The sequence below is a fragment of the Dromaius novaehollandiae genome, chromosome Z (genome assembly GCF_036370855.1).
Source record: "Dromaius novaehollandiae isolate bDroNov1 chromosome Z, bDroNov1.hap1, whole genome shotgun sequence".
Taxonomy (NCBI): domain Eukaryota; kingdom Metazoa; phylum Chordata; class Aves; order Casuariiformes; family Dromaiidae; genus Dromaius; species Dromaius novaehollandiae.
Window position 1 is genome coordinate 32,467,540 of NC_088132.1, and position 25,757 is coordinate 32,493,296.

The 25,757-nt window shown below is 35.7% G+C and overlaps 1 protein-coding gene across 1 annotated transcript in view; it reads right to left on the bottom strand.

Moving 5' to 3' along the window:
• Window positions 1-25,757, bottom strand: part of LOC135324713 (contactin-associated protein-like 4) — a 221,405-nt gene that overhangs the window by 1,761 nt on the left and 193,887 nt on the right. Inside the window, exons 16-23 of the mRNA XM_064501545.1 lie at window positions 24,742-24,912; window positions 19,061-19,279; window positions 15,331-15,570; window positions 13,570-13,794; window positions 12,910-13,043; window positions 11,689-11,776; window positions 3,918-4,136; window positions 3,491-3,562 (exon numbers count right to left, since the gene is read on the bottom strand). Of these exons, the coding sequence (XP_064357615.1) occupies window positions 3,491-3,562; window positions 3,918-4,136; window positions 11,689-11,776; window positions 12,910-13,043; window positions 13,570-13,794; window positions 15,331-15,570; window positions 19,061-19,279; window positions 24,742-24,912 (1,368 nt within the window). The remainder of the gene's footprint in view (window positions 1-3,490; window positions 3,563-3,917; window positions 4,137-11,688; window positions 11,777-12,909; window positions 13,044-13,569; window positions 13,795-15,330; window positions 15,571-19,060; window positions 19,280-24,741; window positions 24,913-25,757) is intronic.

A 25,757-nucleotide genomic window follows, 5' to 3' on the forward strand; every position in this document is an offset into this window, starting at 1 on the left:
TTAACTAAGTCTCCTCTCTATGTAACTGTCCCATTGTAATGAATAGACACTAGACAAAATACAGAAGATACGGGTGAAAAGCAAAGCTGACTGCGTGTCCAAGATAAAACAAAATAGGTTTGGCTTCCTCCCTTCCCTGCAAGTTTGTGGCACTCAACCTGGCATCCTGGATATGGTTGTGCCCTGCACAGTTACGTGAACCTAGGGTCCTAAGTGAGCAGAGTCAGTGCCCACACAGAGGGTAGTGAGCAAGCTTCCTTTTCCAGCAGCTTTAAAAATCCCATCCTATAGGGTAAAATCATTATCATTACAGCCACCTGTACTATACTGTGCTGGCTGGACAGATAGAAAGGAAAGGAGCAAAATAAATATAACTTTATACAGAGGTTTACTGAGATACTGTGATATATGTGGCACACATCTGACATACAAGAGACTACATATATTGGGCACTTAATCTTAAAGACAACTATTTAATATTTATCAAAATGTTACCAGAGGTATGCTGCTCCCAGAGCAACAGATTAGGGGCAGTGAGGAAAGAGATACTTCTCCCAGAGATATTTATGAGGCTACAGACTTCCAGCCCTTCTCCCCTCGTCCTCTTTCCATCCCCAGGATGATCTCAGCCGCCATTCAAGCTGATGAGTCAGATGTGTGGGAGGAGAGGAATTTGGGGAGGAAAGAAACAGAAGGGAAGCAGAAAGTGCTTGTCAAACAGAGGGGCAGGAAGCAAGACTTGGCTACAGGGAGGAAAAAATAATAAACAGTCTGAGAAATGGTTGTAATTCAGTGGCTCTGCTGTACGAGATGGACCAACCTTCTGCATAACCTGAGCTACTGTAATTGCAAGCAAAATAAAAATATTTAGCAGTGCCAATAAAAACTCCTCAAAAGAGAGTGCTGTAAATAAATACGGGCCATCCATTCTCAAGCAAAACCCAGCATTTGTCAGTTTGTTATTCTCTAATATGAGCAGTCATCTTTCTTTTATGTTAATGGACATAGATTTTTTTACATGCCATATTTTAGACTGTAAAATCTGAGTAAATATCTAGTGGTCTGGTTCATCTTCAGATTAAACAGAACAGTCATTCCCTTGTTTCACAATCACAGTCTGTGCCTTACATGCCTCCTATAAGGGCATGTCTATAAACGTGCCTCAAACCTGAGGCAGCTGAAGTGGTACAATTATCAGTTATACTGGTATAAAGGTACTTACATGGGCCTGTTGCTGAGTGTTATATAGTTTTCTTTATTCTATATCCTTTATTTAATTTTCTTTATTTTATTTTATTTGGTTTTGAAATGACCAGATTAAGCAGTAAAAAACCTGAAAGTACATATTCCCAAATGTGTTTAATAACAATAAAACTGTGAGGTTATTATTACCTTTAAAAACTGTAACTGTTGTAGCTTGAAGTTCAAAAATGACTTTGTTGTTGGTACACTTAAAATTACCCACGCACACTAAATTATCTAGTACATAAAGTAATCCTTATGTACAGATACATATGCAAAGTAATACTTATCTTTTGCAACAATAAAGTAATATTTGAAGTTGGACACATAGCAGAACCCAGAAACCATACTTGAAATTCTGACTTCATTGAATTCAGGGGTAAACTTGTCAAGGCTTGTGTGTATAAAAGTACTTGTTCACTGTATTTTCCTCATATTTTATTCAATATTTATTCAATAGTCACCTAGCTCTGTTTCTGTTGAAGAACAGTACTATAGTGTGAACCTCATATTAGTTATCACAAAACTAATGATCTTATGCTTTTACCTTAGATGCTTGTTCCAGGACATCCAAATAAATAAACAGTTCCAAATTATTAGCAAGAAAGTAAAGACTGAAACAACACTGTAAGTGCCTTGAACCTGCGGACATAGATACTACTATATAAGCAAGGAAGCTTCTAGATTTGATTGCCTCTTATTACCTCTTTAGTAGCTTAAGAGCTAGAGCTGTGGAGGGTAAGTCAGTAGGTACTGACCATAGCAGGTACTATTATCTAAACAGCAGGCGTACAGGTGGCAGCAGGTTCTAGTCCTTGCTCCACCTCCATAGCCCTAAATCCTTTGATCCCGAGTGAGAAGCCTTGGCAGCTCTATTCTGCTAAATGTCACTACGGCAGTTGTCTAAGGATATGAAACCTATTCCGAATTTAAAGGATCAAGGACCTTTCCCTCCTCTATTCCCTATTCTTGTTGAAGTGACTAATGAGCTACTGAATTATAGAGTTGGAATGCCATTTTTCAAGTGAAAAGAGGTATCATTCCCTCACCTCCTCCCCAGAGAAGAAATACCACCAGAACTTCTCACAGGGGAAAATTGTCACAGGAGACAACCACATCCTTTACAGAAAAAAGCTGAACTGTCATAGCCATATCCAACACTAGTGATGGAAACTGAAATTATCCTGCGGTCTCCGTATCCCCCAACTCTCCCTGTTAAGACTCACTTGACTACTCTCCATTCCTGCCAAAGAGACAGAACCGGTAGGCTTCCCAGCCGCTACTGGGAAGGATCTCAGCTCTAAAGATGGTCAGTCAGGAATACACAGTGATCAAACCTGTGTACCCTGATTATCAGTCCTGTTTTAAGCACAAGACTTTTACCCTAAGCCACATAGCAAATATTCTGTGATAGTGATACCAAGTAAAGGGACTACCATCGTATTTAGTTTGGGAGCACTTAAAATGTATGTGGTTCTTCCACTGTGTCTTCATTAAAAATAAGTGTTTTGAAAAATGTTTGTGGGTGATCATTTGTAGCTCTCTTTGAACTGGTCAAAGTGACCAAAAGAAATGCAAAGGAAAAAGAGGAGAAACAGTATTTCAGACCAACAGTAATTAAATATTTTTAAACTATTTTAACATGCATTTTATTTTTAAGCTGTGAATCAATGAAAGTGGTTCTCTGCCCAAGAATGTATTGTTTTCCAAATAATAACTAAAATGAAACATGAAAAGTGTCAAAGGATTCATTCAAGGAATGTGAGCCCCCATTTTCCCAAGAAAGAGCTGTGCAGCTGAGATATATTAAACAAGAGATTCCTCACTTTGAACTTGTCCATGTAGCAAAAGGTAATGTTTTGGCATAGCCAAAGAGCAAACATTGTTCTTTTTTAAACATATGCCATTTGCCACAACACATCCAAATAGTTGGTTGTTAAGTCATAGAAACTAGCATTACGCAATCTGAAAACCTGTTCTGAATATCTTGTGCTTCAGCAGAGTATTCCAATGTACAGAAACACTGACGGCATAACTTTATGTCACAAGAAAACCTGAGAGCTACTACTTGCATTTTGAAACACACTTTCATCTTTGTCTTTCAACGCATATCACTTGCAATAAAACCAGACCTTTGTGCTTTTTTTCCTTATGCACACAAAACTCCCACTGACTTCACATCAGCACTGAAAGACTCACAGTAATTGGAAAACTAAGGTTTTAGTGGAGTTGTTATAGTCCCTATTACCTCCAATAATTGCAGAGTCACTTCTGATTGCATTAGCTAAGGGCTCTCCCTCATCTATTGGTCCAGAATGATCTGCAGCAGAAAAAGAAAGGAAAATGACAGACAAATAGGAGGAGGGTTCTCAAGATAAACACACATGGTTACAGCTCACATACAGTATGGAATAGTGGTACTCGTGGGGTTCATAAGAGTGTAAATATCAGTGATGTAGATCACACTTCATAGAGATGAAGAGAAAAATGAGAATGTTCAGAGGAAAAGACAAAGGCTAGATAAAAGGAAGTAAGCACAAAGAGAAGAGAAATATTTTTCAAATTACCCCTGAGGCGTTAACACATATTAAAAAAAAGACAGTAGTGATGCAGGTCATGCGTCCTCTACTTTTAGATTTTGCTTTAGAGATTAGCAAGTGAAAACCATGTGCTACCTGCAAATGAATGGGTTGTTTCGCTTGATGTTGAGTCAGCTCCAGTTAAAGTGCCACAGCTGGATTCAGTGAAGTGTCCCTTTACAACGATGGGGGCTGAGCTGCCGTGGTGCAGTGCAGCCTTCAAAGGAGCGATGTGGTTGAACTGCACTGAAGAGAGACATCCAGTAAACCCCTGAGAGTTTGCCTTCATAGTCTCCTCATCTGCATCGCTGTTTTCTGTTAATCAAAAGGAACAGAACACAATTAATCATAGTGCAAACGTACAAAATAAAGTGACAGAAGAATAAATGAATAATTAACCTGTGTTCCTCTGAGTATATTTGAGTTACAGCAACATATGTAGATTCACCGCATCCCTTTCTTGTCTGTCTTTAATTAAAAGACAGTCAGATACATTCAACACTTTTTGAGGATGCCAGTTGCCAGTCTGCTGAGGGAAATGCTTTTAACTTACTACAGCAAGCTCTAAAGCAAAAAGATTAAAATGTAACTACAATATTTAAATTAAAATGCATCATTTTTTCATTCTGCAAAAAGATAAGGATGAAGCATGTGTTCATGAAAAATACATATTTTATTAGGCTCCTTCTCATAAATATGTACATTACTGGATCATATGCTTTCTACAGATTCATATATCTACTCCATCCCACCATCATCAACTTTGTCAAAACAATCAGTCTCGGAAGACCTCAGATTCGGGAAAGACATCATGATATTTTTTCTGTGAAATTAAAAAAAAAAAAGAAAGAATATCATTCCAACTGACTGTACATTTTAAACATGATACTATTAGTTTTTCCACTAAAAAAACCCCAAACTCTCTTATTCTCTTGAGCTGCCTTTCTAAATGCATGTACCCTGTCAGAGCTCACTATTTACTCAGCATCTAATGCTCACTAATGCACTAGTCTGGCAATTGAATACAGTTTCTTCACTCTGACAGGTCTAATTTAAGCAAAAACTCTAGAAGTACTAATTGCTCAAACTGGACTCTTAAAGAAAGTAAGTTTTTACATTTTAAGTAAGTAGGAATATCATCTCTTTCATTTACTTCTCCAGCTTATCCTAGAACACATGGATCAACTTGTGATCTTTACAGTGGCTACCATAATAATTTTAAATACCAGCGTACAATGCAATCTTCAGTACAATGAGGTTAATAGCGAAAACTGGGCTAATGCTTTTTGGTAGAATGTTGCAAAGTAACAAGAAAACATCTTCCTCAGCTGCTCGCTCCTTATTTCAAAGCTGGTAAACTATTACACAGATGGATGTTAGCCAAATGGCTCCCCATCTAAACTGAAAGACTGACTGCATAAAATGTGGATGTTTAACTGCCTCTTTTATCTGGATGTCATGTAAAAAAGACTTTAATTTGAGAGGACAAGAAAAATTGTCCCCAAAATTGTGTGGAAAGAAATATGTTCCTAACTATGCCACAGAAGGAAAATCTGAAGAGTGAAGGATTTCCTATTAACTTCTAGTTTCCTATGCAAAACATTTGGCAAATATTGTATGCATATAATGCAAAAGGAAACTAGATACTTAATAATCCTCAGGGTTCAGTTAACTCATTAGTTAGAAAAGACTATTGGGATGAAGTTAAACTTCATATTAGACCAAGTAATACCACTGGAAAAAGAGATAAACTTTGGGGAACACAAACTCGTGTAAAATTTTCCTGACTGAAAATGACACATTAAAGAGATGTTGCTTATCAGGGACTGTGCTTTGTAATAAGCTGCAATTGTGCACCCTTAGGCATCTTTATAACAGTTCATTTGCAAAACATACTCCACATTTTCCCGAAAATAAAGACTAAATTACCCCACCTACATTGCCTCATTCGAAAACAAAACAAAACAAAACAAAAACAAAAACCAAACAAAACAACTCTCTCTTTTGAATTCTACTTCAGCTGTTGGTCCTCTACGAAGCAGTGTTGAAAGTCAGCAGACCGACATCTCCTAATTTCATTTCCATTTCATCTCCATTTCAAGGCAAGAACTGTGCAACCAAAAGACTTAGCTGTGACCTCTCTGCTTTTATGATGCTGATAATCAAGCTTTCGTTTTTTTAAAAATTCCTGTAGAATCTTATCTTATCTCAGGTCCTTTCTTTGCTTAGCTTTTTCCAGCCTGCCTATCATTTCACTCAGCCAAAACTTTTTTTTTTTTTTTTAACCTATCTAGTTGAAAAAACTAATGAACATTGAACATTCAGAGTTAAATTTTCAGCTGGAGATGCTAATGGTGTACTCAGAATGGATTGTCGCAAAATCCTACATTTGTACAACAGTCTTGTGTTGGTACATACATTTTATTACAGCCATGCTTTTTGCATTAAAAGTGCTCATTGCAGTCAAGAGTAACTATATCTACGCACCCACTGACTTCAATCACATTTGGATTCTGTTTCTGCAGTAAATGTGTGACCAGGCAAATGCAGTGCCACTACACACTGTAACTTTTTTAGACCATGAAGAAATGCAAGATTATTTTACTGAAGTTTAGGTTTAGATCAAAGTGTTCAGGAGTCATCAGGAGGAGATAAAGTGCTTTGGCCAAAAAAAACCCTTCCATGTGTGGATCAGAAAGTTTACATGTTTTGGTATGTTGTTGCTGGTGGTTTTAATTAGAAAGTAGTTGATTTGAGAAAATTCTACTAAAAACTCCTCATTAAATAATCAATTTTTCTGGACTGTGGGCTTTTGTGCACAGAAGTATACCCTTTAAAAATATTCAAAAACAGTTCAGGGCCCTTTTCATTAACTTGTTACCAGTTAGTTTACTGCTGAAAAAAATGCCAATTAAGAAAGCAATTTAATTAACAGCAAATTAAAAAAAAGAGATTTGCCACTGTGCCTTTTTGCTGCTTTTCAGCATTAAAAATCCAGCAGTCCGGAGTTACAAGTAGGTGCTATTTCTGGGGTTGTCACTTGCCACATTGCTGAGAGTGACTAGAAAAAAAAATTATTTTAATGCTTTATTTTTTAATGTTTTATTTTAAACATTAGAAGGCAAATATTTGCCAACAGAATTATTTCATCAAATTAAAGTATCTTGGCTAAATCCCTGAATATTGATTTTTAAATACTGGCATTTCATCCAAGATTTTAAGACTGTGGAAACTTTCTGCTTCCCCAAATGATTGCCCTGAATAGCTTCTTTACTGGAAGTATGCCTAGACAAGCCTGGTTGACTAAATTAAAAATCTGATGAAAAAACCCCAGATTTTAAAATGTGCCTCTCATGAATTTGCTGGACTGCATTTATGTGTTCATTAAATTAAAGCAGCTGTGTAGAAAATGCATATTTTACACTCACAAGCATATATTAAAAGCTTTTCTAAACCACCTTTAAAAGACTAAATTTTACTATTTTATTACTATTTGAATTCCCAAATAGTAACAAAAAACTGAGAGAAATGAGACTTTTCAAAGCAACTTTTAATTAGCATGTGCTTCACTTCGGCACTTGTGTAGGAGTACCCAGACATTATTGTTTTAAAAGGCTGATTTTAAATTAACAATTTGAATTATCACTATATTTTACATATCAGTGCAGCACAGTGATTGCAATTCCATCATTCCTTTATCAGTAAAAACTATATTAATTAAAGCTCTTCTTTCTTAAGCAAGCTGTACAGTTATTAATTATCCTCAACAATATTCCCATAAGTAAGTTAAATGGTCTTATATGTGTTGCAGAGATGAATAAACCGATTTGGAAAAGGACAAATTAACTACAAATAGATATGAATAGTTTTTATACACAGAAATCACATTTTACATGTGGGTACAAAATATCCTTGAAGAGATCCTTTTAAAATTAATTTATCAGTTTAACTTAGGCCTTTTGTTTAACAGTCTAGTGAAACTTTCCCTTTATTTATTATTAAAATAACCACTTTTACATTGTTTGAGATGTCCATACTCTGGGTCATACCTTGGTTTAACTAAACTGGCTTAAAATCACACATTCTCTTAAGCTGTGAAACTCTGCGTATAAATCAGATCTAAGTAAAGCTTGCTGAAAACACATCCTTATCTTAGTTGGCAGCAAAAGATTAACTACTGTCCCCAGAGAAGAGCATCTCCCAGAGCTGTCTGCTCTCCTGCAGGCCTGGCTGGGAAGCTTTGTCATGGGCAAATATGGCTTTACTCAGCTGAAGTAAATTACTTTATCAGCAGGTTACCATAAGAAGAGAGGCTTCTACAGCCTTCCTGCAGTGTGGGGTGCTTTGAGGGAGAGTACCTTTGAGGGGGAAAAACTATAAGGAGCACTTTTGGCTTTCATCCTGCAAACTCAGTGGCTGAATACGCTTTTTTCCTCCTTTCCCTCACAACTTGACCTTCACATATTTAGCTGAGTCCCAACATCCTTTAGCTCCTGGCCTCTTTTGTCACCGTGTGACGTAGGGGGAAATTCAAGGGTCTTTAATCTGGGAAGCTTAGGTTTTGGGAAATGAGAGAGAACACTGATACCTTTTTCTGGGAATTCAGAATTAGTTAAGTAACTGACTCTCAGATTTGCTTTTAACAAAAACCTGGGCTATATATAACTGCAGAAGAGTTCAGACCAACTGCCTCTTCAACTGAAGACAGCTCTTAGAAAATCCATCGCTTTCTGACCTACAATAGAACGTTTCAAAGTAGGAGAAGTAGATAATGGTTTCCTATTTTTGGTACTTCTTCCTTTGTTTAAACCTCCTGTTTCTACTCTCTTCACAGAATCCCCTCCCGCTTCTAGACAGCAGGACTTCACGAGAATCAGAGCCAAAGCAGTCACACCTATAGCAGAAACAGCAGCTCTTCAGCAACATCCCCCTTTAAGAGGGAGACCACTATAGCATATTTTTTCCTCAGGATGGAGCCAAATTGAGCTGAATGTCCCCACAGTCTGTGTAACTCCATGCCTCGTGCTGCTCTGCTGATGCAAAGCAATCATATAATCAAAGAAACGCCCATCTCTGGACCTTTATAACAATGTGGGGTTGTTCGGAAGAGACAACATTGGTCTTTAATTTAAAATACTGATCAAAAGAGAGTGCTATTTTCCTGAAAATGTACATTTCATTATATTGGATCAAATACATTTTTAAGTAAAAATATGCAAGCTTTGGTATGAAATTTCATAACAAAGAAGTTAAATCCTTTACTTCTGTATTGTTCATTGTGATATTGCCCTTATGTGACTGCGATTGGGACAGAATAATACGTTTCAAAACATTATCAATACCTGATTCAATTTTATTATTGATTTACTTTTAAACATGTTTTGAACAATTTTCATCTAATGGTTTGTATTTTAGCTAATATTGTTTTACACATATGCTTAAAATTATGATTCTCTTTTCCATTCGCTGTCTGTATATATCTACATGCTAGTTTTTTGCTGGACTGTGTGTTCTATAAAGGCAATTTCTAGTTTTCAAAATTAATATGCATTTTTTTGTGTTAGAAGTCTCTAATTACTTTTCCAGTCAGAAAACAGATCAAATAAATAGTTTTTTTCAAAAAAATCTCAATTAAGCAATAATTAGGATTTTTAAGAAACTTACAAATGTGATCTTTAAATTTTATTATTTAATTAATTTTAAGGTAATTCTCATCAGTACTCTGTTACTGGAAATATGAAAAAAATCATTGAATACATTTTATTTTGTGTTCAAAATGATTCCTTCATGTCTTCCAGATATCACTCTTAGAACTGAAAAACACAACCATCTGCTATATGAGCCATTAAATTATTTACACCTGAAATGTCACATTCAGATCTCTCACAAATACTCTGTCTACATAGCTGCTTTTCAAAACAATGATAGGTCAGATGTCATCTTAATTATGCATCTGTTTTGAAACTACAAATATTGTGTGAACCTGACTGTATCATGAACCTCTTTTTTCCAGCCAAGATTACATGTAGGAGAGGCTACTTTGGGAAGTGATGTGTGTGCACGTGCGCACACATACGTGAGAGAGAGAGAGAGAGAGAGAATTAAACTCATTTTCCTCAGAACAGAGGTGATCTGCATACACCTTTTGTGCAGCTTTGGTATGACTCCAGTGTGGTACAGGTCAGACAGACGCAGGTCCAGACTTATTGCCTCTAATCCAGTGGCATGAAGGACAATTTGAGATAATGTTTTACTCATCAATAGGAGATTTTACGGAAAAACAACAGTTTTCTACTTCCATACTCAGGACAGTATTTCTGAATCTGTTACAGCGGCAGAAACACTGATTTACCAAAGCTGTTATAGTATTCCCAAAGGTACTATACCACAAGTGGTAGATATATGGATCCTGGAAGCACACCTCAGGTACCTAGCTGTAAAAATCCTCTAAACTAAACCACATAAAACTGAATGTTCAGAAACACTCTTTAGAACTTCTGTTTTAGGCTAGGTATTGTATAAAACATGTAAATAGTTCCCATAAGCATAGGGGAGCAAGAGAAATAATATATCATCTATGCCAATTTGAGATGAAAACTTAATTTCTTCTATGTCACATATCAGTTTTCTGAATTTATTCCTACAAAAAGCTTTTGTTAACACTTTAGCTTACTTAAAGGGATTTTAAAAGAATGGGAAACTATTACTCTCCTGCAGGCAGCTCACTGGCTAAATGGTCAAGCACCAAGGAGAGATCAAGGGAGGCAGTTTATTTTCCAGTCTCGTTTTGGAAAAAGGTGCCATAATTTTGTTAAAAATACTTTCTGTATTAAAAATTAAAAAACAGAGTTGCTGACAGTAATGGTAACAACCAGTATGTCATATAAAATCCTAAACCTTTAAGTTCTGTAAACCTACGTAGGATCTTTTCCAGTAACCAGTATTTTGGTAGACCCATTTATTCTATACTCCCCCTAAGACTAAACATGGAGGGATGAAAATAATCAGTCTTAACTACAAAACAGTGAAAAGGTCAATGCAGCATCAGTTAGTGTACACTGCAGACTATGTCAGGCTTTACAGCTCTGTTTTCACACTGCTGCAACAAAAACTGCTATTACAGCAAGAACACACAAATGGACCTTTACTTGATACTGAAATGTAACAACACAGATTTTGAATCACTTTACAAGAAAGAGAAACAAAATTTCCTTCAAATTTTCACCGGCACCACACCTTACTCTATTGCTGAGATTTCCCAATATGACAAATATGAAATTAATAAGAACCTGAGAATTCTAGTTCAGCCTATTTTATTTTAACATAATTGAAAGAATGGCAGTTGCAGATATGTAAATTAGATTTTGGTCATTACAGACAGACAGCTTGTGATAAATTAGCACTAGATAAAATATTTTGCCATAGCTTAATTTGTTTTAAAAAAGTAACTCCAGAAGGGTTCTTCTTACACTACCTTAATCCTGTTTCCTCCAAAAGCTAATCACACAAAGTTTCTTAAATATAGTACCTGATTTATACTACTCTGTGGTCTTTGTGTGTGATTTGATAGTGATTTAGCTTTTCTGGAGTAAGAAAAATGTTGTGTTTCCTAATGCTTGATTGCAAAATGGCAGAGATGTGTGAAATTATTTTTGACGGAACCCACTTGCTCATTTTTTCAGGAAGCACTTGCACATGATTATATTTGCACTTTGACAGGACTGAAGTTTCTACCTTGATTGTCGCTCAGTGTCTAATTAAATCCAAGACAACACATGGCTCTTAGTGAGATTAGGGTTATTACTTTTTATGTGTCATGATGATATTTTGATCTATGTTTTGGAAATTCATGTGGCGTTCCACTTACCTAAAATCTTGCCAAGTGTGAGGGACTTGATTGCATTGAATTCTGTGCCTGAAGACAGAATAAATTTCATTCTTTCATTGTGGTTAACCTGCAGAATGGTTCAGTGAAAAAATGTAGAATAGTGGAAAGGATATTAGTCAAAGTTTGCAAAAAAGAGAGAAGATGAAGGTTAAAAATAGAAAGAGCTGAGGGAAACCTTTGCTAATTGTAGCACAAAAACTAATCAACGAATTCATGAGCAGCTTCCTCAGATCACTGATTATGACTGTGAAACTTCCTAAGCATCCCACTTAGTAAAACCATTATTTATCTTATTGATTTATATGGTTCCTTCTTAGTCATGTATAGGATGAATAAAACTGATAAACCTCTGAAAACACAAAAAAAGGCTCTTCTTATTAAAAAAAGGCATTCAACATTACATAGTAATAATAATAAACAGTACATAATTAAATACTATACTGTAAATGCTCCGCTCCCATGGTCCCTCTAGAACAACTTGCCTTCAAGCCTTGTACCAGTGCACAATTATGGAAATTCAACTCTTGTCCCAAAACACTAACTTCTAACATCCAGGTTTTTTAACATTTAATTTAAAGTTAAGGCTTTTTATACATTAGTATCTAGAAGTAGCATATTAAATATGGATCTTTTATGGATCTTTTCTATGGATCTCTAATAGGGATCTTATCATCCAATTTCATCAAAAATAATGGAAAACCAAAATCCAATTTTTTTCTTAATATTTTTTCCTCAATATTTATATTCCTTTAATGTAAAAGGGACCTGGGAGAATTAGACAAACACACTTAAATTATAACCTAAGTGGTAAAGTGTATGAACTGTTGTTTGATACTTTATTTGAAGGAAAAAAAACAAAACACAAGACCCCAAATAAGTAAGAAGTCATCCCCTTTTTACAAATTATAAAAATTTAGCCATAAAACAATTCATTGTATTCTCATATAAAATGATGAGGAGGAACCGACCTTTATAATAGAAAACTGGCCTTTTAATAGAAATGACAGACATCAAAGAGATTGTATAATCTAGACTTATACTGAGGCTCAGTATGAGTTTGCTATGCTTCACTTTATTTACTTGAGCTATTAAAACACAGTTTATTTGGGGGTACTTGTTTTATTGTAACTTTTTATTTCATGTTACTTTGGATGTTGTACTCCTTGATGACAATCCACCTTTTCTGCTTAACTGAATTACCTCTACAAAGAGCACTTCTTCTTCTCTGTTGATCTTCACATGTTGCAGCTGCCCATCAGCCAGGCTTTTGAAATTGATGCTGAAGACATCAGGATCTTGATGGCTATCTAGCTTATACCTGATCTGTAAACTTCCTGCAGGGGTTGATAAAAGTATAATAAACTATGTACAAAACAGATGATGTAGTTAACACACAATTCTTCTTCTTACATATGAGCATTTGTAGAGCAAGACAAATATCTAATTTATTTGAGGGATCAACTTCATTTCATTGCTCATCCTAAATATTTAGCACTTTATATTTCATATGTGTAAGGGACACAGCTGACATATTTTGAGTCTCAATTTTGAAACTTGCAAAAAATGTAATCTGAAATATTCTACTGCATTTCTAAAGGATTTCCAGAAATAATCATTTTTGCTGACAGGATTTTAAAACAAGGTAGTAAAAATTTGAGCTACAGTAGGAGGAAATAACAGAGTATGGCTGCAGCAATTTTTCAGGTGGAAAACATTGCTTGGTACAGCTGAAAAATAAATCCACCATCTAAAGCAACAACAGGACAATGCTTTGTGATTCAGGTCGGGGAATCAGAATGAATCCGGGTCGGCAGCTATGAGGTTCATTAGTGTTTCCAGACAGACTAGCTGAACACTCACCGTTTTTGGTGAGAATGACCGAGAGATATTCCTTGTAGAAGGAGCTGACATAAAGCAGCAAGCTTGGTGTCCGTGTCGTTCGGAAGGTAAATGTAATTGCCTCCCTGTTCAGTGTCATGTCAGCATAGAAAGAAGAAGCATGAGAACTGGAATTTTTAGCTAAGGTGTAGTATTCTTGAAAATTGTATGTCACAGAAGTGCCAGTCCCAAAATAGGCAGAGATCTCTGAAACAACAGGTAATTCAGTTTTAAATATCAGGCAAAACAACAGTAAGGCTTTTTTTCTTTTTCCACTACAGAAAGAAAAAAAAGTATCCTTAGCTATAGAGATAAAGCCGAAAAAGAAATATCAATGGAACTACTCTTCAGCACTGCAGAGGATAATACGACTCATCACGGACCGAAAGCCCAGCTAAATAGGCAGATTGTTTATCTGTTGTATGAAGAAGAGTTTCTTTTTGTCTGGTTTTGAATGTGCCTTCTGTTTTTTTCCTTTTTATCTATATCTTCAAGTCCATATGTCCTCTCACTTTTGTGTACTGTTCCTACAGAGAAATGGGTACAGGGTATAAACACAAGATACTGACTAACCTTGGCCACACCTGAAACACTGGGTGATGGGAAAGAGACAGGTCAGATAGGAGAAAGGGAAGGGAGAGTACAAACCAGGTGATGGTCTTCTCATGGAGGAGTCACTCATAGAGGGTCTCTGTGTCTCTGTGCCTCCCCACAAAGGTTTCCTGCTAAAAGTCACTGTCTTGGACTATATTGTTTTTGCACACAGCCTCCACATTTACAAAACATTTGGGAAATTATTGTAATCTGACTGAGTATATTGATAGAGGGTGACTGAAAGTTATCATTATAGGTCACCTCTCACTTTCAGCTACAGGACCCACTCAGGCTCTGCAGAATAATAAACAGTGAGTGTGACCATCAGTCTCTTTTGCTGTTTGCTGGGGAGGAGGAACGTTCCCTTTCTCAGTGAGTGGCATTAGCTGCACAGTGATAGACAGGGAAGGACTTCACATGAGTCTTGTATCCTTGTGGTGGCACTGGTGGTTTTTCAATGGCTGGACCGATGCCTTGCTCACTGATGTATAGGCACAAGGAGTTATGGCATTTAAGCCACTCATACCTTACAGAATGCATTTAATACATGAAGAAAGCAAGGTGTTTTTAGCAGACAAGAATTATTTGCAAATACTAAAAGTTCTAGATGAATTTCCACTCTTAAAAGTCAAACTCGGTGACTTGTGACCACCTATCAGTATAGGACCATAGCAAAGAGCTCTTTCAAAATAACTGGCCAGATGAGCCTAATCCTGTTTCCCATGATCTCACTTATCTTTTAGAGTAAAAAACAGTTTGGGGATTTTCTGTTTCTTAGTTCGTTTGCCAAATTTAGTCCTAGTTTTGAAATTAAGACTTGAAAGAGAAATCTGAAAGTATTGGTAACCGTAGTATAATATAAAAGTTTCAAAACCATTGCATAATGTTACAGACAAGATGCTGATCCTCTTGGACAGTGTGGTGTCTGCTTTAAATGGTAGATGTTGAGTATATGTCTCTGGAATATTCATGACAGCATTAAAGATAGCAACAGTTACTGAACAAATTCAGCTGAATGTTTCTCTAAGTTAAACTCACTCATAAATATTTTGCAAGTATTTAGGCATATCTTTAAAAGGTATTAAAGATCTTGTTCTAGACGGTATGGTTCTACTTCTAATAATTCATAAAACTAAAAGACATGCTTGCCTTTCTTACAGAATGGCCCTGCGTAAGCAGAGAAAGTGCAGTCACAAGAGAATCCACTGTATTTCTCTCTACATTTTCCTCCATTGTGACACAGGTTACCATAGCTGCTACAATGTCCGGGACAGCCTGGTTCAACGCCTGGCGTTATCTTCGCTCTCTCTTCCAGGTCAAGGGCTATTCCATTTAAGTGTAAAGAACGAATGCATCCCAAAAATCCTTTCTGCCTGGATGCTGTACCACCTGAAATAGATTCATATGAGCTTTTAAAAATTGAAAAGAATTGATGTGTAAAAAACTCTTTATGTTTTACAGTCCATTATGAGTTTTCAAGAAACATGCCTAAACATGTGAAAATACTTATAAATAGCTCTAAAAGCATATCTGATTACTTTTTTTGTCAAGTACTTACAGTGAACTCTTGAAGCTTTTAATGGAAAACAAGGATTTTGCACAGTAAAGATACCAAGCAATGATGTTCAGTTCTATTAATTCACAAAGGAGTCACATCCAGAAATTAGGGGTTCTTTTAGAAAAAGGAGAAGAGGAGGAGAGGGAGAGGGAGAGGGAAGGAAGAGGGAAGGGGAAATGAACTCTGACTGTAGAAGGGAGTTCCCATGGTTGGGGCATTAACATGAGATCCTAGATGCCATGGTTCTCCCTCCTCAACGATTTTGGGAAAGTTATTTAGTATATGTTTGTACACCGTCACCTAGGAGAAGATCTGGCTCTGCCTACTAGTCTGAGTTGACCATCTGGTTCAAATGTTAATACATGATCTACAGGAATTGTTGCTGAGCTTGAGACACCTTTAAAGGAGGAAGAGCTTTAGCATGCTCAGCTCCGAGAGCCAGGCTCTCATCTAAGAAATAGGAAGTTCTGGGCCCATATGATGTAGTGTGGCCACTCCAGACAATTCCTTCCAGAAGACATCCCAGTCTTTCCTCTACCTTGACAAGGTAATATTCAAATCTGGCAAAAGAAAGGCAAATAATTTACTGAACTGCTGTGCTGAAACCTGCTCTTCAGCCTGCAGTGTCTACCTTGCAAGACAGACCTAGCCTTAGTCTCTCTGTTCCTCAGTTTCTCATTACAAAATGGGAATGATAGTGCTTTACTGCCTTAATATCTTAAATCTTGTGAAAGTTGCAGTTCTAGGGGCCACACCATATGAGGTAAAAAGAAAGAGGACAAACCTTTCCAGATTTTTTTGTGTGTGTTCTAACTTCTCTATATTGATCTTCAAAACACCATAAGGTCTGTGGGGCACAGACTGGTTTATAAGCATATTACATTTATACACACTAGAGTACCAGTTCTATTGGTACTTGGTACCTTGACGTAGCTGTGAAGTTTTTTACAGATAAATTGGCACAAAACCACATAACAATGAGAAAGTTTTCTTTATGTTGCCTCTGCTAAAATTAGCATTTTGATGGCAGCTTTAGGTTTTTGTTGATAGTTTTTGGAAAACCAGAGTATTTACATTTAGCAAGAAAAACAAGAGGGTGTTAGCCTGAAGAAATCACAGTTCTGGTAAGTTAGTAAATGACTGATAGGTAACTATGGCAAGTAATAGGCAAACACAATGATATTTAAATAAAACATCTCTGCTAATGCTATTCTTCTGACATTCTGCATGTCTCATGTTCTTTAGATGTTTTCAATAGCTTGAGCAGACAAGTCTGAGCATGGAGTAATGAATGTACCAGTTGACTGTAAGCAGAAGCAATCAAACAGTAAATCTGAAGACTCTCTCCACTCAGGAAAATGAGATTTGACTAAAGAGATGAAAATTAAAATATACCTTATAAATAGTAGTTGGGAGTTATTAAAAAGGTTTTTTTATATATATATATACATATACATATATATAAAGCCAACAGTCTGGTTTAACTCAAAAGCAAAATAAACTAGAAATCCACACTGATTCACAATACAGTAATGCAATTGCAAAAATAAAGAGATTACTCAAAAGAAAACTGCTGAAGTAGCAGCAAACCTTTACAAATTATATTCAAGAAATACATTGGCATAAATGGGTCAAATGAATCACTGTCATTTGTTACGTCAAACTTCAAATACACTATTATGACATAATAAAATTAAACAAATATCACTTTTATCAGCTCTGCTCCAAATTATTTCAAAGTAATTGTACAAACCTGTGAAGGATTTGAAGGTATGCATTGGGATACTGTGATATTTCATTTTAATCTCAGCATCTTAAGAAATTTTCAAAGAGGAAAAAAACCACCAGAAACAAAGCAACAGAAATATTCTTCTAATACAACTTATTCAAGTTGAACAATATCTGAAGAAAACAAGCTAGACAGCTTGTTTGCAGATAAAATTCAAACCAATTTTTAAATTGCCACCTCCATATGGGTGATGAAAGTATATAAGTTTACTGGAATTGCAAACTATTTGACAAGATAGTCAAATTACTTCGGTCCAATTATTTGACAAGAAAGAATCTATTCAATGGTCAATTACTCCATAAAGAGATTACTGGAAAGTGAAACCATGAATAAAGCTTAGTACAGTTTTAAATCTGGGAAAAAAGCTAGTAAAGCTAGAGACTAGCTCACTGTAGCAAGTAACTTTATATTGCCATAAACCTTTTCCTAAATTCTAGGTGCTGAAATACCTGAGAAAATCTGTAGAATTAGACTGTTTCTTAGAGGTGGTTTAAAGACCAGCCCTTGCATATTCAAACTGATGTAGTTTTAGGTGTTCACATAACAGTAGTTATTTGGTAAGACACATAAGAGGATACCAGTATAACTTAATGAAGAATAGTAAATAGAAATCTCCTGTTCTTTCCATAAAATATACTAGACCATTACTGTGAATATAAACTAACTTTAGGACTTTTCCTAACTCCACTATAGTTCATATCTTGGATATCTTCTTTCTTACAGAATCCCCCTCCATAACAAAAACATGAAATTTTCGGTTTCGTCTCCTTCTTCTCTTGATGCTTTTTTGAGACATAGCTCAAAATTCCAGTCCCAGTGCACTAGGGTTCCCTCTCCATTTAATTTTTTCTTAGGGACACACAACTGTAGCTTCTTTAGGTACAATTTCATAACACTCTTCCCCTTAACTGCCCTCCTCCCCAGCACCTGGCAAATGAAAAATAAGCGCATTTAGTACAGCATGTCTTATAGTACATCTAGCTATATTATTGGCATGGTTAAAGGTAAGGCAGTCTTTATATGCCCTTAGAGTGTATACCGTATGAGTACACCAGAAACATATGAATAAATACTATGCCAATATTACAGTGAGAACACTATCATATACATAACACCTATACATTATTTTAAATAAGCATTAATTCTTGGTTATACTATTTCTCCTTTTCCAGTAGTTTATCTAAATACATTAATGTCACATATGCTAAAGTACAAAGCTAGAAATGCTCCGGTAAACTTCCTCATTTGAATCTTTCACAGTTTAGATAGAACAGACTGTAGATCTGGATTACTCATGGTTCGGTGAAAGCAAGTAACAGTCCCTTTTTCTCATTTCCAATATTAAGTAAACACGATCTGAATATTTTATTAAGTGTGTTAACAAAGGCCAGAGGAATAGATCCTTTAGTTGTTCTTCAAACAAATCTCAGTCAAAGGATAGTGTAATTGAAAGCTCATCTAGTAATAACTACTGGCTCAGTTACTTTTTTTAAAAAAAAAATTCATAAAAAATCTGTGAAATGAGTGCCTACCTACAAAAAGCTGGCTGTTGAGTTGCAAGCGAATATGCCCATCAGGTGGAGCAGCTTGAGACTTTTGAGGAAGCTGATCGACTTGTAAGGACGCCTCCTTGATGTTTCGTTCAGCCTTCACATAATGCCACTGGTTGTCATTTAAGGAAGTGAGTGATTGCACTATAACTTCACTAGGTCCATTTCCAACATCAAATGAAAAAATCACTTCAGATGGAGCTAGAAAGAGGACATCAGTAACAGTTTATTCAAATTATCTCATAGTTAATTGGGTCACAAAAAGTCATTAAATGTCAAGTATTTTAAAATATCTAGCCTATTTCCTTTGGCTATCATGGGATAAAATTATTCATTTTAGAGCAAAACTTGACTTAAGGGGACCTATCCATAAAGTCCATTCTTCACACACACTGACACCGAGAGCAACGATGTGGTGACAGAATGGAAATCAAGCTGTTTGTGGCCTCCTAGGCACCATGTCAAGAAACAGTGAATGTGCCAGCTTCGTTATTTTTCAGTTTGGATAAAAAGCATCTCCTGCTTACATGTTAATTGATTACCATTGTTAACTTCAAATTTCATTTATTACTATTATAGTCCAATCAACCTTTTCTACCTGCTCTTTTTTTGTTGTTTATTCACATAATTTCTACAACTATCAGAGGGCAAATTTTAATCTAGCCAGCATGCACACTGGATAAAAGGAAATATCTCTCTATTGAAACAAATGCAAATTATTTTCCAAATCAGGAAAGCAACTTTTTGAAAAGAATAGATTTGTTCCATAATGTATCTAATGTCATCTGACTTCTTTTTGTGAGATGTTCAAACTTCAAAATGGGATCTCGTTTAAGGGATAGGATAATTCCATGTCCAAAATGGCTATATAGGTTGTCAGAATACCAAAACTCAAAAACTTTTTGAACTGCTGCTTGAAGAGAGTTGCGTTTTCAGCATTCTGCTGTGATGCAGCTGCAGAATGTGATGCAGCTGCTGTGATGCTGCTCTTAGGCAGAAGACAGGCCTACTCAATATGGCCATATATCTATTCTTTCATACAATTTTCTACTCTAAACCTACTCACTCAAGCAGACTAATAGGATAAAGTCTTAGATAGTTTATAAGGTTGTGTATGTGGTGAAGTAAACTGAGCCATTCCCTAAGCATCTCTCACATTATATGGATTTATATATTCCTAAAAAAATTATGGTTGAATTTTTGCATGTCAAAATAATAATAGGAGGAATATGTGAAAAAGTCTGAAAATTATAAATAATTTCTATGAAACTGTTTCTTTTGCACACTGAAGGACAAACTTATTAAACAAAGAAATCCCTAAATAAGGGATTACTAGCAATTTAAATTATTAAGGAATAGAGGTCTGAGAAGGATCCACTGAAACCAACAGAAAGGTTTCCATGTACTGCAATGAACTCTGAGAGAAAAGCAACATGATCAGAAGTAGTCAAGGGAAATTAAACCTCTTCAAACAACATTTTCAAAGATGACTTTATGGAACTGATAAACATATTTAAGATTCCAATGAAACAGTTTTATTTGTTTTTCACATTGTAAATACACATCAGCCCTTTTATAACACTCAGATCCACTTTGGCCAACCTTTAGACTGACTAGTGCCACATGCTTGTAATCCCTTAAGCCCCAAATTTGGTTACTATTAAATATTTTGCTTTAAGAATTGAACCGAGAGAGAAAAATAAAATGACAAATAGACAAAGCATTTGACTTTTGAAATAAATAAGGCATAGCATGCAGTCAATTTTTAAACAGAACTCCTTCTGTAATCAGTGATCACTTCTGCTTAAAAATCAACAGTGCTATATACAATAATAAGAAACAACAGATGCCTATTAACAGTTTCTGAGTAAAATGGATTTTAGGATAAATTTCTTTCATTTGGACAAGGTTAAGAGCTCAGTCTCCCCTTATTGAGGGGTGAAAAAAAAAAACACACACACAGCAGGAGAACAAAAGCAACAGAAACTCCATGTGATCAGGTAGAGAGAATTTCTGCTGAATGTTACCTTCTGTAGGGAGGTCTTTGTAATCCTCTGGATACTGTTGGAGTGAAGCCTGAAAACACAAATTCTGCTTTGAACTTACTGAATGTGCCTATCAAATAGCATATTAGAATGACAGATCTGATAAACAATGTGACTGCTTAGATTTTAAAGCCAAGACAACACATAATAAAGATTTCGAAATAACCAATGAAATAATGAATTATGTTAGTACTACTAGAAAAATCATATGATCTTGGAAAAAAAGAATCAATCCAAAAAGATCCAAAGAGTTAGGATGACTCTAATGGCATCTGTGGAAGTGTCCTAAGACTGAACAGAATATGTCAAATCCAAGGCTAAACATAAACAATTCATAATTTCTAATATTTTAAACAACTCTGTTAAACCAACTATGCTGTAAATTTGAAAGAAATTTGGCATTTGTAAGTGCAGAGGTCAAATCCTGTGGAAGGAGTGCCACAGGATGTGGAGAAATGTTGACCGTGCTCCAAAATTTGTCATCTTGGGACAAAGGACCATTGAGAAAGAGCACTCTGGCAGTTTTCAGAGCAGCGTGCAAAGTCTTTATTGAGGAATTCTCTTCTGGTGACAAAGATGCCCTGTGGCATCTGCCTTTGCACTATAACAAAAATAGTCCAAATAGTGCAGGCACTCCTGTGAGAAGTGGCCAGGTGCACTCAAACATAGGCAGAGCACAGCTATAGATTGGCAAAGTGGAGCGGAAGACGCAGTCAATGGTGATCATGGAGAGTGATTGTGGCCACCTCCAGCTAACTAACAGCGAGCACAGTCATCAATAACCGTTTAGGGTACCAATCACATGTAGAAGCAGAAAGTGATGACCAAGTAATATCCTACAGAATACAAAAACTGAGCAATTTCTGCAGAGGAAGCAATTAGATTTCTCTCAACCTGGACAATACATTATAAATTTGGGCAAAAGGAGGCAGACAGCAGCTTCATATCAAATTGTTGAAAACTGGTACCAATGTAGCTGCCAAAACCTCTCCAAACTTACACATGATTGGGTTCCCAGGCCCACCCTAAATTTCTGTTTAAATCATTGCTTTTAAATAGCAAAGAATTTTTCAGTGAGAGCTCATAAGTATAAAAAGTTACCTAGATTTCTGAGTAGAGGGTATGACCTGTGGTGACTTAAGTATTTAATAAAGTGTACTATGGAAGCTCTCAGAGTTGAATCTAGCCCTTGTTGCTTTAAGCCACTACCTTTGCAGAAGATCACAGGAACTCAAATGAAAAGAACAACTTGAATTTCTTATAATTCTGTAAAAAAATAAGTCATGTGTCTTATTCAAGATGACTCAATTCCTTTGTATTTTAAAATATTGTTGGGAGGAACATCTTCCTTCTTGCAATGGCTAATTATAATATTATATATAGAAGAACTGCAATGTTTATAACTGTTCATAAAATTGAACAGCACCAAATTTCACATTTCATATTAAGAATCTTGATTTGACACTTATTGCTGCAGCAAAGCTACACTTAAATGTCTAAAGACCATTATGTTATAAATAAAAGAATTAGAAATAAAGCTTGAGAACAATCAATAAAATACAAAAAAATTCCTTGTGTTAGCAAGTATGGAATGCCAAATATTAATCATGTAATGAGTTTTAAATCATTTCTAACATGTCCTCTTTTTAAATACTGACACCTGACATTTTCATTATTGTTATTTATTACACAAATCAAAGACATTGATTTATGTGGAACTATTAATAGTGTATCAAGTGTAGGTTGGTGATTTACATTCACATCTATTAGAAATGAGTATATGATGATGAAATATAAATGATCCCATACAATGTGAAATGTTCAAGGTGATTCAATTGTTTTTTTTTGCATACATACTTGTAGTAAAAGTGCATATTACTGATTTCTGCCCATTATTACCCTCAGTGAAAATACATAATTCTGGCTCCAGTACAAACAATTCTACCACTGATTTACAAAAAAACCTGTTTATTGAATGCATTAAAATGTTTCTGGAAATAAAGAAATAGCTCTACATGCTACACAACTATGCGATAAACTTTGTTTTTTAAACGCTGTGACCAGTTCAACAAGGCAAAGCCTTTCACTTTCCCTCATGCCTCACCAGGCACAGGTCATATAACAAACAAAAGTATACAGCAATTTCTACAACTGTAGGATGCTTATGAATGAATGGGACAGTGACATGGGTTTGTCTGTATATTATTATCATGAGGAAAAAGATATGATCTACTGCCAACCATGTGGATAAATTTTTTTTTGTCAGAGGAGGATGACCAATTCCTCTCGGTAGCATTCCTCTAATTCCTCTAGCGAGAGTGTGGTCCATCTCATGATTAAACCATTTATTTTGAGAATGGAAAATAACTTATTACACAAGAATATCATCATTGCTTCATGGTTTCTCCACTGAAGTGCTAACCCAGCATATTTTTTTGTATTATGTGAAACTGAGTTTATTATGCTAATATGGTCTGTACCTGTTCACAACACTGTAACGAAGGCAATTCATACTGTTGATAAACATGGCAAAACCGTTGCTGAAAACAGGGTATCTTTTGAATACAGCACTACAGTTAGAGACAGCGTGAACCAAATCCATGCTTAAGACAGAATGTTCTGTAATTAAACTGCCCATAGAAGAATAAAGCGGGTGTTTTCTTTTTTGTTTCAATAAGTTAACATGTTAAGCTTGGCAAAAGCCAAGCAAACAATATTTCTTTTTGTTCTAAACATACTTTACTGTTACCATAGCATTATTTTATATGCTATGAAATGTATTATGAGTTTATCCATTTATTTGTATTTCTTCACAGGATAATCCTTCAGTGTGCTGACATAATGGATCTGTAAAAAAATGAGGAACTCTAATCCCAAAATAAAAAGAGTTATCAAAAACTCTCAGAGACACCTTGTTAAGTATGAGGCTTTTTAAATGATTTTTCATTTAAAATGAATACAAGAGTTTTTTGAAATAATACTCTTGGATTGTCCTTTTAATAATGAACAACATAAGACTAAAACACAAGTCAACTAACATACAGCATTCATTCTGCATTAGTCATATTACTGAGCGAGACAATTTATTTTTCTCTTTCAAAGCAAAAATTTATCCATGTGTAGAATTCTAAAGCCTTGGGGACGTACAAAGAAAAAGAAGAAAAGGAAGATACTCAAGATATATTCACGTGAAAATAGGAAAAAGTATAACTAAGGTAGGATATGGTGCTACAGAAGCTGAGTGAGTCGCACGTTCTGACTCTGAGTGACTCTCCCAGCATCCGCCTGTAAGAGCTAGTCTTCAAAATTGGAGGGAAGAGAAGCTTGGGGCGGGGAGAGAGGAGGAAGCAGGCTAGCAGGTTGAACGCGTTGCTCATTGTATCCTTAGACTGAGAAGTCTCTGGGGCAGAAATACTCTTTGAAGGTATATTTGTAAAATTAAATCCAGTCACACTGTTGGGACATTTCTGGAAATGAAAAAGCTACAGTAACAGTAGTAACAACAGTAATAAAACTAGAGAACATTTTAAAAATACTCCCCCTTTAAACTAAATTCTAATTTAGTCCAATTGAAAGCTAAAATAAAATAATAAAAAGCCCTTCAGTGGAATTACTTACAGTATAACTCTATTCTTATGAAGTCTTGAATTCCTAGATTTTCTAAAAACACTCCTGAGGAAGCAGTAGTCTTAAAGAAAAAGGACACATCTGCACTGAGCTCCCCATGGAAGGTAGGGAAATGAAGATAGGACGTCTCGGTGTTGAAGGAAGCTGAATTCCAAAATGCTCCTGGTCAATCAGAGCAAAAAATTAAGTGACACAGCATTATCTAGTATCATCAATTTAAATTTTATTATCGATTAAAGAAACAAAAGTGCCCAGGGCAAGGAAAGAGTTGTAACATGCAGCGGGACTTCCACACAAGCCTCCCACTCAGCCAGTAGAAAGAACCAGGGGTTCCTGGAGACGCAGAAGAATGGTTCAGAAGGAGTGGTTAAAGTCGTCAGTTCAACCAAAACCCAATTAATGGAAAATAAAAGCCTGGGAATCCCAGCGGCAGCTAGATTTTCCAGATAGGGCCCGATGTACCTTCTTAGAGGCAAATAAAAGTACCAGCTTTGAATGAAATACTATATCTACAACAGCTGATATAAGCAATTGCTGTGACAGTGGTTATATGTATTTCCCACATCATGAGGAACACAGTCACGTTGTTATTGTAGTCCAATGAAGTTTTGCCAGATAACACAGAGCAGGATAAAGTTCCCAATAATTCCTATGGAAGGAATTAAATATTTAAATTTTATGACAATACTTGCCTTTTAATTGACCGCAGTTTAGAGATTTATATGCACTCTTTCTTACACGATGATTCCAACATAAATTGCCTTTACTTGACAAAAGGTTACAAGATCAGATACATAGATGTTCCACTGGTTTTATTTTTCTTTAAGCTGGCATTTAATTATAATGTGCTAAATTTCTTCTTGATTATTAAAAAGCATACGTAATAATCTCTAAAAGCACTCTCTTCTGATGAGAACATTATCTACTTTATGCTGCTCAAGTAGAAATACCTTGTTATTACTGCTGAATTCTTGCAGATATATCTGCCTCTTTATTAAGCTATATTG